The sequence below is a fragment of the Erythrolamprus reginae genome, chromosome 4 (assembly GCF_031021105.1).
Source record: "Erythrolamprus reginae isolate rEryReg1 chromosome 4, rEryReg1.hap1, whole genome shotgun sequence".
Taxonomy (NCBI): domain Eukaryota; kingdom Metazoa; phylum Chordata; class Lepidosauria; order Squamata; family Dipsadidae; genus Erythrolamprus; species Erythrolamprus reginae.
Window position 1 is genome coordinate 12,749,251 of NC_091953.1, and position 13,858 is coordinate 12,763,108.

A 13,858-nucleotide genomic window follows, 5' to 3' on the forward strand; every position below is an offset into this window, starting at 1 on the left:
CAAAATGTATCTTTTAATTTTTCAGTTTTGAAACGATGCAATGTTTGCTGCAGTGTACTGACACAGTATGTTTACTTGCATTCAATACTAGGGTTTTACAAAAGCTGTTGATGTATCAGATTGGGCGAAACTTCTACAGTCCCTCTGATCCAGTGGAAGTCCCTCAACACAAGTGAGTTGTATAGCTCAACTTGAAATCTTTGCAGCCTAAATATTTCTGGGGGGAAATTAAGTTATTTCATCCATGAATAATTCATGATCTGTTGAGAATGCCCCCCCCCCGCCAAGTACAGTGGTACCTCATCTTACGAACGCCTCTTCTAATGAACTTTTCAAGATACGAACCCGGTGTTTAAGATTTTTTTTGCCTCTTCTTCCGAACTATTTTCACCTTACGAACCCAAGCAGCTGCTGCTGGGATGAAGGGGTTTCTTTTTTCCCCCTTTTTGAAGAAAGAAAAGGGAGGGGCGGCTTGGAGAGGGAAAGATTGCATTTAAAAAACTAGGAGAACAGCGTGCTTGCAGGCACTGAAAGAGTGTCTTTTGAAGAAAGAAAAGGGAGGGGCGGCTTGGAGGAGGAAAGACTTTGCAGAGAACAGCGTGTTTGCAGAGGCACTGAAAGGGTGTCTTTTGAGGAAAGAAAAGGGAGGGGCGCCCCCCTTGCCTTTCTTCCTTCCCACTCACCCTTTAGCCTAGCCTTGCTTCTTCCACCCGCCCCCTTTAGCTGCTCCTCCCTGCCCTCTGTTCGCCTCCCTTCTAAAGTTTGGGATTTTCCTGAAGGATTTGCAGGCATTATTTGCTTTTACATTGATTCCTATGGGAAATATTGTTTCATCTTACGAACTTTTCACCTTACGAACCTCCTCCTGGAACCAATTAAGTTTGTATCATGAGGTACCACTGTATCTGATTAATACCTTTTTATCCATCCATCCATCCATCCATCCATCCATCCATCCATTCGATTTTTATGCTGCCCTTCTCCTTAGACTCAGGGAGTCTAATAGCACTTCTTAATAGAGCCAGCATATTGCCCCCACAATCCGGGTCCTCATTTTACCCACCTCGGAAGGATGGAAAGCTGAGTCGGTGATAAGATTTGAATCGCTGAACTACAAATCTACGGCCAGCTTCAGTGGCCTGCAGTACAGCACTCTACCTGCTGCGCCACCTCGGCTCATATATTATTTGTAGCCTAACATTGTGAGATAAACTGTGTTGATGGATGAGAAGTAATCCAAAATGGATCAGAAGCTATGCAGGTAGTCCTCGATTTAGGACCACCATTGAGAAACCAGTCAGGATACAAGCCACAAAGTTACAGTCATTTGTGGGAGGAGATGGGTGATGGGAGCAATGAGAAGATTAATTGTAGTGCAGACTTAGTAAATAGTTTGACAGTATTGGGGGAATTATTTGTTTAGCAGAGTGATGACATTCAGGGAAAATATTGTTCTTGTGCCTGGTTGTTCTGGTGTGCAGTGCTCTCTAACCCTCCTTTGGAGGGTAAAAGCAGTTTGTGTCCAGGATGTGAGGGCTTTGTAAATATTTTCACAGCCCTCTTCATAAACCTATAATCATAGTAAAACCCTGCTTACAGAACAGGCAGTCATCGTTTATTTATTTATTTTATTTAATTTATTTAATTTATTTAATTTATTTAATTTATTATTTTATTTATTTTATTTATTTTATTTATTTTATTTATTTTATTTATTTTATTTATTTTATTTATTTTATTTATTTTATTATTTTATTATTTTATTTTATTTTATTTTATTTTATTTTATTTTATTTTATTTTATTTTATTTTATTTTATTTTATTTTATTTATTAGATTTGTATGCCACCCCTCTCCGTAGACTCGAGGCGGCTCACAACACAATAAAACAATTTATAACAAATCTAATAATTTAAAAAACATTTAAAAAACCCCATTATTAAGCAGACATACATACAAACATACCATACATAAATTGTATAGGCCCGGGGGAGATATCTCAATTCCCCCATGCCTGGCGACAAAGGTGGGTTTTAAGGAGTTTACGAAAGGCAAGGAGGGTGGGGGCAGTTCTAATCTCCGGGGGGAGCTGGTTCCAGAGGGTCGGGCCGCCACAGAGAAGGCTCTTTCCCTGGGACCTGCCAGACGACATTGTTTAGTCGACAGGACCCGGAGAAGGGCAACTCTGTGGGACCTAATCGGTCGCTGGGAGATATTCTGGTCCGAACAGTCAAATGAGATCAAAATAAGATAGCCACCGCTACCCATGCCATCCTACTGACCTTCAAATTCCCTCCGAAAGAGGACCTTGGTTTCGTCCCCAACCCTACAGCCAGAGATACATTACAGCTCCACTCTATTAAGGAAGTAACAACCCCTTTTGCCATCTGGGTTTGATTCTTGTGGGGCTCAAAGGAGCGAGTAGTTTTGACGTTAGATTTCATGACATTCTTTTTAAGACAAATGTTGCTTCAAAATGTTTCGAGAGGCCCCTTTTCTACTTCAGAATGTTTCATCTTTCTCAATTCCCCCAGGCGTGGGGGAATTGAGACACCTCCCCCAGGCTTACAGAGTTTTGTGTATGGTACGCTTGTGTTGTATGGTTTTTTTAAATGACGGGGTTTTAGATGCTTTCTTTTAATTATTAGATTTGTTACACTGTATATTGTTTTTATTGTTGTGAGCCGCCCCGAGTCTACAGAGAGGGGCAGCATTCAAATCTAATAAATTATTAATTAATTAATTAATTATTCATAATAATTTTTTAAAAATAATATTATTATTATCTTTAACCTTTTTTTAAAAAAAAAAACTTTGTATGTGTATTGTATGCATGTTTTCTTCTGATTGGACGTGGCATTGTTGCCAGGCTGCTTGGAGTCTAACTCAAAATGTCTTTTTCTTCCCCTTTTAGGCTGACTCTGTGGCCAGGATTTGCGGTGTCTGTTGGGCACTTTGAGAACAAAGTAATGCTCTGTGCAGATGTGAGCCATAAAGTGCTTCGGAGTGAAAATGTTTTGGAGTTCATGACTGATCTGTATAATAATTCAGAGAGGGCCCGCTTTGCAGAAAACTGTGAGAAAGAATTGGTGGGGCTGATTATTCTTACAAGGTACAATTTAACCCTACGGAAACCATGACATCTATTTAAGCGTTAGTAATTTCATATTCACTTAGGTTGCTAACTTCAACCATTGTAGTTTTATTTATTTATTTATTTTATTTATTCAATTTTTATGCCGCCCTTCTCCTTAGACTCAGGGCGGCTTACAACATGTTAGCAATAGCAGTTTTTTAACAGAGCTAGGCTATTGCCCCCATAATCCGGGTCCTCATTTTACCCACCTCAGAAGGATGGAAGGCTGAGTCAACCTTGAGCCGGTGATGAGATTTGAACCGCTGACCTTCAGATCTACAAGTCAGCTTCAGTGGCCTGCAGTACAGCAGTCTATCTGCTGCACCACCCCGGCTCGTTTTGTATTATCGATTTTACAATTTTCTTTGCAGATATGTTCAATAGTAGGTAATTGTATACATTTTATTTACCAAACTTATTCATAGGCATATGACAAGACTAATAAATAAAAATATGTATAAACATAAATCTGGACCAGCAAATTAACAAAACATAAAACAAAATAGTTATCATGCCTAATTATACTTTGTCTTTCCTGAAAAGTGGCAGCATGTATTTTTTTTACACAAAAGAACATGAATTTTGCCTACACTCCTATATTTTATCATGTTTTCCCGAAAATAAAACCCTGTCTTATATTTTTTTGAACTAATTGAAATAAGTCCTTGGCTTTATTGCCACGCACTCAAAATCCAGATTGGTCTTATTATCAGGGGATGTCTTATTTGGGGGGGTGGGGAACAGGGTATACTTAAGAAGCTACCATTCATTTTATTTTTGTGGGTGTGTAGCAGAAAGAATTATGTCAGGGCACATTAAAGATTACGTAGACCATCTAGATTATTTAGATTTTTTTTTAACTTGGCATTTTAGATACAACAACAAAACATATCGTATTGATGATATTGAGTGGACTGTAAAACCAACAGATAAATTCCAGAAGCGTGATGGCACTCAGATCTCCTACGAGGATTATTACAAACAGGTAATCGAGAATCTGGATATTGCATGAAGGCTTGCTCCAATGTTCGTAAATATGATACCCTTAATTGTATTGACGTATAATTTCTAGCATTCCCAAATTGGTCATACTAAGTTACAATCCAACAGATCCGAAGGATGGCAGATTGACAGAAACTCTTTGGGGTGCCTTGTCTAAGTAGAATGATAATATTAAACCTTTAATATCATCAAACATCTTCCTGTTTCAGGGTCTTGGGAAGGACTTGATAAAAATGCCAGATCCAAAAAATACTGGGTTATGCATTGCTTTGTACATAAGTGGTAGCAGTTTACATCAAGGGTGTCAAACTCAAGGCCTGTGGACCGGATCCGGCTCACGGGGTACTTAGATGTGGTCATGGGGCCACCCTCGAAACAGCGAAGAACCAGCCTGCGGTGCCTCTGCCAGCAAAAATGGAGCTCCCAAGCTGGCAGAAGGTTGCGGGAGGCCGTCACAGCTCAGGAGCTCATTTTTGCTGGCAGGGTGCTCAGCCCACCACATGCGCCTCTGACCCGAGTGGCGACGCGGTGGCCATGCTCATCTCACCCCCCCCCCAAGGTCAAGCAACCCTGATGAAACTGCAAGGGAGTAGATTTAGATTAGCCTTCTGCTGCACGAATCCCAGCGACTAGTTAGGTCCCACAGAGTGGGTCTTCTCCGGGTCCCGTCAACTAAACAATGTCGTTTGGTGGGGCCCAGGGGAAGAGCCTTTTCTGTGGCGGCCCCGGCCCTCTGGAACCAACTCCCCCCAGAGATTGGAATTGCCCCCAGCCTCCTCGCCTTTCGTAAGCTCCTTAAAACCCACCTCTGCCGTCAGGCATGGGAGAACTGAGATATTCTTTCCCCCTCGGCCTTTACAATTTATGCATGGTATGTTTGTTTCCTTTTATTTTTTTGAGCAGTATAGTTAAGTCAATAACTGCTCCCAAAAATAAAGGGAACACTTAAACAACACAATATAACTCCAAGTCAATCAAACCTTCTGTGAAATCAAACTGTCCACTTAGGAAGCAACACTGATTGGCAATCAATTTCATCTGCTGTTGTGCACATTCAACTTTGTACGGAACAAAGTATTCAATGAGAATCTTTCATCCATTCAGGTTTAGGATGTGTTATTTGAGTGTTCCCTTTATTTTTTTCGACCAGTATATGAGGGAATATATAGGAAACATATTAAGTATTTAGGAAAACAACATGTTCTGTTAACAGTGGGAAATGTCTGGATTTCAATTCCCAAAATTCCCCAGCCAGCATGCTAGTATTAGACCTCTGATCATTATGCTGGCTGGTGAATTCTGGGAATTGGAATCCAGACATCTTTAAAGTTGCTAAGGTTAAGGACCACTGAACTGTAGAACCAAGGGTTTTGAATGGAGCTGATTTGCCTCCTTCTGATCTCATATTTCTGTGAACAGCAATACGATGTATCCTTGAGTGATCTGAATCAACCAATGCTCGTTAGCAAGCTGAAGAATAGAGGCAGCCAGTCTGCTGAGCCTCGTGTGGTGCATCTCATCCCAGAACTTTGCTACATGACAGGTAAACCACTGCAACGTGGCTCATCCAAACAGTTGTTAGCACTCTGACCTTGTCTTTATTAACGATGACTATGATCATGATTTATCACTTATTGCTTGTATGCACACTGAGAACTTACACACCAGAGACAAATTATTTGTGTGTCCAATCACATTAAAAGCCAATAAAGAATTCTGGAATAGAATAGAATAGAATTTATTGGCCAAGTGTGATTGGACACACAAGGAATTTGTCTTGGTGCACATGCTCTAAGTGTACATAAAAGAAAAAGTTACATTTGTCAAGCATCATGTGGTACAACACTTACTGATTACCATAGGGGTCAAATAAGCAATGAAGAAACAATCAAAGTTAATAAAAATCTTAGGATACAAGCAACAAGTTACAGTCATACAGTCCTAAGTGGGAGGAAAAGGATGATAGGAACGATGAGAAAAAACTAGTAGAAATAGAAGTACAGACTTAGTAAAAAGTTTGACAGTGTTGAGGGAATTATTTGTGTAGTAGAGTGATGCCGTTCAGGAAAAACTGTTCTTGTGTCTAGTTGTCTTGGTGTGCAGTGTACAGTGCTCTGTAGCGAAGTTTTGAGGGTACGAGTTGAAACAGTTTGTGTCCAGGATGCGAGGGATCAGTAAATATTTTCCCCACCCTCTTTTTGACTCAATGGAAGGCAGGTTGGCAGCAATTGTTTTTTTCTGCAGTTCTGATTCTCCTCTGAAGTCTGTGTTGGTCTTGTTGGGTTGCAGCACCAAACCAGACAGTGATAGAGGTGCAGATGACAGACTCAATGATTCCTCTGTAGAACTGTATCAGCAGCTCCTTGGGCAGTTTGAGCTTCCTGAGCTGGTGCAGAAAGAACATTCTTTGTTGTGCTTTTTTGATGATGTTTTTGATGTTAGGTGACCATTTTAGGTCTTGAGATATGATAGAACCCAGAAATGTGAAGGTCTCTATAGTGTTGATACTGTGTTGTCTAGTATTGTGAGAGGTTGAAGGATGGAAAGGTTTCTCCTAAAGTCTACCACCATTTCTACGGTTTTGAGTGTGCTCAGTTCTAGATTGTTCCGGTCACATCACTATTCTATTCTATTGTATTCTATTTAGCCAATTCTGCAGCATTCAAAAATTAAGAGATGAAGTTTCTGGTCAGATGAACATTTGAATATAGGCAAGATCCAATCTGTATCGGTGACTGACCCAGATTTGATCTAGTAACATTATCCCAGGACACGTGTATTGGCCTTCATGAGAATATAGACAGATCATAAAAGAGCACAAGATCACGATTTTGATTGCTTAGCAACCGGCTCACCTTTGTGGTTGTTTGCAATGGCTCTGTCGGGGTTCCAAATATTTATTTATTTATTTATTATATTTCCATGCCGCCCTTCTCCGCAGACTCAGAGCGGCTCATAACAAAATAAATACAATAAAACAATATATAAGAAATCTAAATTTAAAATTAGATCTAAAACTCCAATACATTAAAACCAATTGCAAACAGCAGTGGAAGCAAAGAGTGTGAAGCAGCAATCTATCAACAGACGCTTTGGAAAAATAAACCGAGTATCTTCCTGAATGGATGGTATACACCAGGAGTGGGCAATTAATTTTGCCATGGGGCTGCATGAGAAATTGGGGTGGTTTTAGAGGGCCGGATTATGAACTCAGTTCTACCCAATACTGTATATTATTGGGTAGAACGGAGTTAATTATATTATAATTATAAATTATAATTATATATTATATTATTTATATTATATATATTATATATAAAATTATGTATTATAATTATATTATAATTATAAATTAATTGCCCACCCCTTCCTTCCTTCCTTCCTTCCTTCCTTCCTTCCTTCCTTCATTCCTCCCTCCCTCCCTCCCTCCCTCCCTCCCTTCCTTCCTTCCTTCCATTTCTCCTTCCTTCCTTCCTTCTTCAGATGGTGAGAAGCTTCTGTCTCTCTGATTTTCTCTGCCTTTTATTTCTGCTTTTGTGCAGTTCTTTACTTCTCTTTCAAAATATTCCTTTCAGCTGCCTCTCTTCAACTGATCTACATTGTCAGTTGAGAAAACATACTGGAGGCTTTGCCTGAAAGTAGCTTTGGATTCCTCTTCTTCCTCCTCCTCCCTTTTTTGGGGTGGGGGGGGGTTGCTTTAAATTTCTTGGAAAGGCCAATGAAACCGTTGAACAATTAAATAATGAGCATTTATTGGACTTTTGCAAAAGGGCATGGAAAGAAAATTTCTCCTTCCTTCCTCCCTCCCTCCATTTCTCCTTCCTTCCTTCCTTCCTTCATTCATTCATTCATTCCTCCCTCCCTCCCTTCCTTCCTTCCTTCCTTCCTTCCATTTCTCCTTCCTTCCTTCCTTCTTCAGATGGTGAGAAGCTTCTGTCTCTCTGATTTTCTCTGCCTTTTATTTCTGCTTTTGTGCAGTTCTTTACTTCTCTTTCAAAATATTCCTTTCAGCTGCCTCTCTTCAACTGATCTACATTGTCAGTTGAGAAAACATACTGGAGGCTTTGCCTGAAAGTAGCTTTGGATTCCTCTTCTTCCTCCTCCTCCCTTTTTTGGGGTGGGGGGCATAGTTCCCTCTAAGCTGAGCAGTGAGCAATCGCTCACTTAAAAATCATCATCAACTCAGAGTTTTCCAAACCTGCCCAGAAGCCGAGAGGGAAAGAGTGAGAGGGAAGGAGAGAGAGAAGAAGAGAGAAACAGATAGAAAAAAGAGAGGAAGGAAAAGAGAAAGAAAAAGAATGGGAGTAAGGAAGAGAGAAAGAAAATCAAAATCTAGTTTGAAACTAGCTCAACTATTTAAGTGGCATTTTGATATTGATAGAGTTGCCCTATTATGAGCTCACTGTTATAGACACACAGTACAGTATTTTATTTTGAAATTCTCTGAGGCAAAACAGGGTGGGTTTTTTGTTTGTTTGTTTGTTTGTTTGTTTGTTTATTTAATATTTCTGTGCCGCCCAGTCCCGAAGGGACTGCCGCTCAGACACTATACTTTTCCGCCCACCCCCCAAAAAAATTAGAGGGAACACTGGTGTGGGGGTTTGCTTTAAATTTCTTGGAAACGCCAATGAAACCGTTGAACAATTAAATAATGAGCATTTATTGGACTTTTGCAAAAGGGCATGGAAAGAAAATTTCTCCTTCCTTCCTTCCTTCCTTCCTTCCTTCCTTCCTTCCTTCCTTCCTTCCTCCCTCCCTCCCTCCCTCCCTCCCTCCATTTCTCCTTCCTTCCTTCCTTCCTTCCTTCTTAATGAAACTAGCTGAATCAGATATTACTATGTTTATAAAGAAATTAATGAAACTAGCTGAATCAGGATATTACTATGTTTATAAAGAAATTAATGAATCCAGCTGAATCAATTGTCTGTGTATACTTGTGGATTTAATTTTCTTGCAACAAAATCTGATAAGACTTAAATCCAGCAACTGGAGACCTATAATGGATGTAGTGGCAAAATTATATAACAAATGTCTTCTGTTTAGACAGAGCACTGGATTATGACAAATCAGAATACCAGAGGAGCAAGTCGGTTTTAAATACAGTTATTCCACAATAACTTGAATATTTCTCTTAAACAATTTCACAGAAGATTGTATCAAACAGCATCGCTACAAGCTTGCTTGTTTTCTCACAGATGTTTTATTATGCAAACTAGGTAACATTATCGGCTTCAATGACATATTCTCCTGATCTCCAGCAGGATCAGGACCCTGGAGAGTTCCCTGCAGTGGACCTATATTATTAGTATTAGATCTCTGATCAGGAGAGCTGTTCTAGCATGGTATACAACTGTATCTCTGTGTGTATCAGGGATTTGCTAGCAGGTCAAGTGCTTGCTGTGACTTTTAGAATTAAGAGCTTGACTCATGTTTGACTGGGAAGATGCTAAGGAGTGAGAGCCGGAGTGGCTCAGTGGTTAGAGTGCAGCACTGCAGGCTACTTCAGCTAACTGCTAGCTGTAGTTCAGCAGTTCAAATCTCACCACCAGCTCAAGGTTGACTCAGCCTTCCATCCATCTGAGGTGGGTAAAATGAGGACCCAGATTGTTGGGGGCAATATGTTGATTCTGTAAACCGCTTAGAGAGGGCTTTAAAAGCACCATGAAGCGGTATATAAGTCTAAATGGTATTGCTGTTGCTATCCTCCACTCCATTAACTTCCAATTTTGGGGGGCTGAAGCCCTCAACCCCCATCCCATTCCCCCCAAAACCCTGAAGATCTTCCCCACCCCATTAATTTCTGGGGCTGAAACCCTCAGAAATGTTATAACATAGATATCACCTATGTTACAACATGCAGGAGACCTGGTTAACACTTGTATAGGAGACACTCCCTCCCCATTACATTCCAGACCAGACTGAAGAAAGGATGCCCCAAAGCATTTTTGGATCAACATCAGGAGTTGGGCTTCACCTTTATCTTCTTACATCCTCTGGCTGGGAATCTGAAAGGTGCTTTTTTTCAAGATGAACTTCATGGTTTTTCTTTGAAGACGTTTGGCTTCTGGTCCAAGAAGCTTCTTCATCTCTGACTGGATGGCGGGGAATGGAGTCAGAACTGAAAAAGCTCCTTGGGCGGGGGGGGGGGGGGAAGCACCTTTGGTACAACCATGTCCTGGATTATAGAGTCTCCATAGACACTCTGCCTGGGAAGTTACAAAAAGTAGATATTGAAAGCTAAGCTCGAACTTGGAAGACCTCTGGTTTGGCCTATAATGACACGATCTCTCTGATTCTTGGTTTTCACCATTCTTTCGATCCTGTGTGCTGATTTGGAGCTTAGTAAAATAAAGTGGTACCTCAAGATACGAACCCCTCATCTTACGAACAACCCGAGATACGAACCCGGGGTTCAGAAAAATTTTGCCTCTTCTTACGAACTTTTTTCGTCTTACGAACGGCAAACCCGAACTTCCGGGTTCGGCGTTCGGGAGGCTGCTGGGAAGCCCCCCGGCTGTTTTAAAAGGTGACAACCGGGCGGCGGGGCTTCCCAGCGGCCTCCCAATGCTGAACCCGGAAGTTCGGGTTTGGCGTTCGGCTTCGGGAGGCTGCTGGGAAGCCCCCCAGCTGTTTTAAAAGGCGACAGCCGGGCTGCGGGGCTTCCCAGCAGCCTCCAGAACCCGGAAGTTCGGCAAAGGTTCGGGGTTCGGGAGGCTGCTGGGAAGCCCCGCAGCCCGGCTGTCACCTTTTAAAACAGCCAGGGGGCTTCCTAGCAGCCTCCCGAAGCTGAACACCAAATCCAAACTTCCGGGTTCGGCGTTGGGAGGCCGCCGAGAAGCCCTGCCGCCCGGCTGTCACCTTTTAAAACAGCCGGGGGGCTTCTTGGCGGCCTCCCGAATGCCGAACCCGGAAGTTCGGGTTTGGCGTTCGGTGTTCGGGAGGCCGCTGAGAAGCCCCTGGGCTGTTTTAAAAGGTGACAGCCGGGTGGCAGCGTTTTTTTGTGGGGTTTTTTTTGTTGTTGCACAGATTAATTGACTTTACATTGTTTCCTATGGGAAACAATGTTTCGTCTTACGAACCTTTCGTCTTACGAACCTCCCCCGGGAACCAATTAGGTTCGTAAGACGAGGTATGACTGTACCTCCCCCCCTTTTTTTTAAACCTTAGGACTTAACAGAAATGCAACTTCAGACTTTCGCTTGATGAGAGATCTCGCGCAACACACTCACTTGCCCCCACAGCAGAGACATCAGCGGCTGTCTAGACTTGCTGACAACATTCAGAGGTATGGTTCTATCACGTTTGGTTGGCGTCACAACTTTCTGACCATAATGAGCAGACACCACGAATTCCTAAGTTTATGTATTCCATATTTTGTCTTTTGCACATTGCATTGAAGCAGGGATGTCAAATTCAAGGCCCAAGGGCTGAAATCTGTCCCACGGAGTCCTTTGATCTGGCCCGCAAAGACACTGGAAACAGGGAAGGACCGGCCCATGGTGCCTCCGCTAGCAAAAACGCAGCACGACCCCAGTTCCGTCTTCATTGGCAGAGCGCTTGGCCCATCACAGGCGGCCCTGACATGAGTGATGATGAGCTGGCCACGCCCACCCTGGCCACACCCATCTTGTCAAACACAATCCCGATGGAGCCCTCAAATCAAGTTTGAGCCCCCTGTATTAAGCTAATCGGATATTTAAGAGGAGGCATCAATATATAAAACAAGGTGTCTCCATCCTGATTGCAATTTGCATATGTATTTGAACCATCCCTGGCAGTGATAAATTCGACCCATTCCTGATTTACAGAACAGTATAAAAATTCTTTCCTATGGCAGCTTCTCATTTTCCCTTTATGGTCTTGGAAGGGATCCAGATAGGAAAATGGTTTAGAAGTATTTTAAATAAGTAGAAGGACAGGTAACACATCTTTTTTTTCCTCGAAATAATCATGGTTATGTCCCCCTTGAATTGACATAACATGACAATTGTTTTGATGTTTTAAAAAAAGTTGGCACTCAAGCTTAATAATTGCTCTTATGATCAAGGGACACCATTCATGTCTCCTGCGAAGTTAAGTCTCACTGAATTCAAGATTCAGTTCACTCAATATGTACAGACTTCCTTCTTCATTTTTAACCACTAGATGGAGTTAAAGTATCATCAGTTTTCAGAAACAAGGGTTATAATCTGAAATGCAAATGAATAGTGCCAGAGGAATTCCTTCAGCATCGAAAAATATTATCCAGAAATGTCCTGTGCTTATTATTTCTTTGTTTAATGTTATTGATTAATTACCATATTTTTTGGAGTATAAGATGCACCGGAGTGTAAGACGCATCTTAGTTTTGGGGGAAGAAAATAGGAAAAAGGATCTGCTTATCGGGAATTCATCTGGCTAGTGTCCTTAGTCTAGTCAGCTTCAGCACATTATTTTATCCCCTGGTTAGGGCTTTTAAAAAAAAACTATTCCGAGAGAGTAACAATGCAAGAGCTTGCAAGCCATTAAGAGCTGGGAAAATCACTAGGACCTGGTTAGAGCTGGAAAGAAACATTCGGAGCAAGTAGAGCGATTAAAAAAAAAACCCTGCAAAGACTTAGTGCTTGAAAAACATTCTTCACAAAGAGTAACAATGAAAGAGCTTGCAAGCTGGTAAAAGCTGGGAACATAGTTAGCACATGGTTAGGGCTGGAAAGAAACATTTGGAGCAAGTTAGAGCAATGAAAAAAATCCCTGCAAGACTTAGGGCTTAGGGCTCCGAAAGAGTAACAATGAAAGAACCTGCAAGGTAAGAGCACCTAGCTAGGGCTGGAAAAAAAAGCTTCGAAAAAAGCTAAATTCAGAGTATAAGACATACCTGAATTTTCTGCCTCTTTTAGGGAGGAAAAGGGTGTGTCTTATGCTCTGAAAAAAAATACGGTATACTGTATACCCACTTTTAATTTAGAAGCTCAAAATGGCATACATTATATAAGGGTCCTTCCTACTATTTTTTTTTTAACCTAAACCTTACGGTGGCTGGTTGAGTTGAAAGAAAGATTATCTCAAAGTCACTCTGAGATCTTCCATGGTTGACAATGTCTTCTTCTGGTCATTATGATCAACAGTTCCTAAATTTCTGTCAATACCGGGATTTCTTCCAGCTGCCATTTTCTACAGGATAAACTAGGACTGGGCCACAGTTACTTATCACTTCCCAGAAGAGGTGGCTTAACAGTTCAAACACTGGGCTTGACTGAAGAACCAGTTGCTAAGTTATTCAAGTCCCACCACTGATTAAATTCCCAATTATAGTGCTTGAATGTCTTAAAATAAAATCTTGCTGTGTTCTTCTGATGTCCCACTAAAGCTAAAAATGGTCACGTTTTGCTTCTCGATGATCGAGATAATTTATTTTTATTTATTTATTTATTCATTCATTCATTCATTTATTTATTTATTTATTTATTTAGTCCAATACACAATGAGGGTTTTAGTGGGTATATATCTATATACACATAATAAAATACATGATGAAGGTTATAGAGGAGATACTCATAGTAAAATATATCTAAGAAATAATAGAAAAGAAGATATAGTAATAGAACATATCAATGAAAGAATAGAAGAAGAGATATAGGAATAGAAGAAAGGTATAGGAGATATAGGAGAGCAATAGGACAGGGGACGGAAGGCACTCTAGTGCACTTGTACTCGCCCCTTACTGACCTCTTAGGAATC

The 13,858-nt window shown here is 41.1% G+C and overlaps 1 protein-coding gene across 1 annotated transcript in view; it reads left to right on the forward strand.

Moving 5' to 3' along the window:
- Nucleotides 1–13,858, forward strand: part of LOC139166276 (piwi-like protein 4) — a 51,187-nt gene that overhangs the window by 18,262 nt on the left and 19,067 nt on the right. The window contains exons 7-11 of the mRNA XM_070749623.1: nt 92–172; nt 2,915–3,112; nt 4,010–4,121; nt 5,558–5,681; nt 11,306–11,423. Coding sequence (XP_070605724.1) covers nt 92–172; nt 2,915–3,112; nt 4,010–4,121; nt 5,558–5,681; nt 11,306–11,423 — 633 coding nt within the window. The remainder of the gene's footprint in view (nt 1–91; nt 173–2,914; nt 3,113–4,009; nt 4,122–5,557; nt 5,682–11,305; nt 11,424–13,858) is intronic.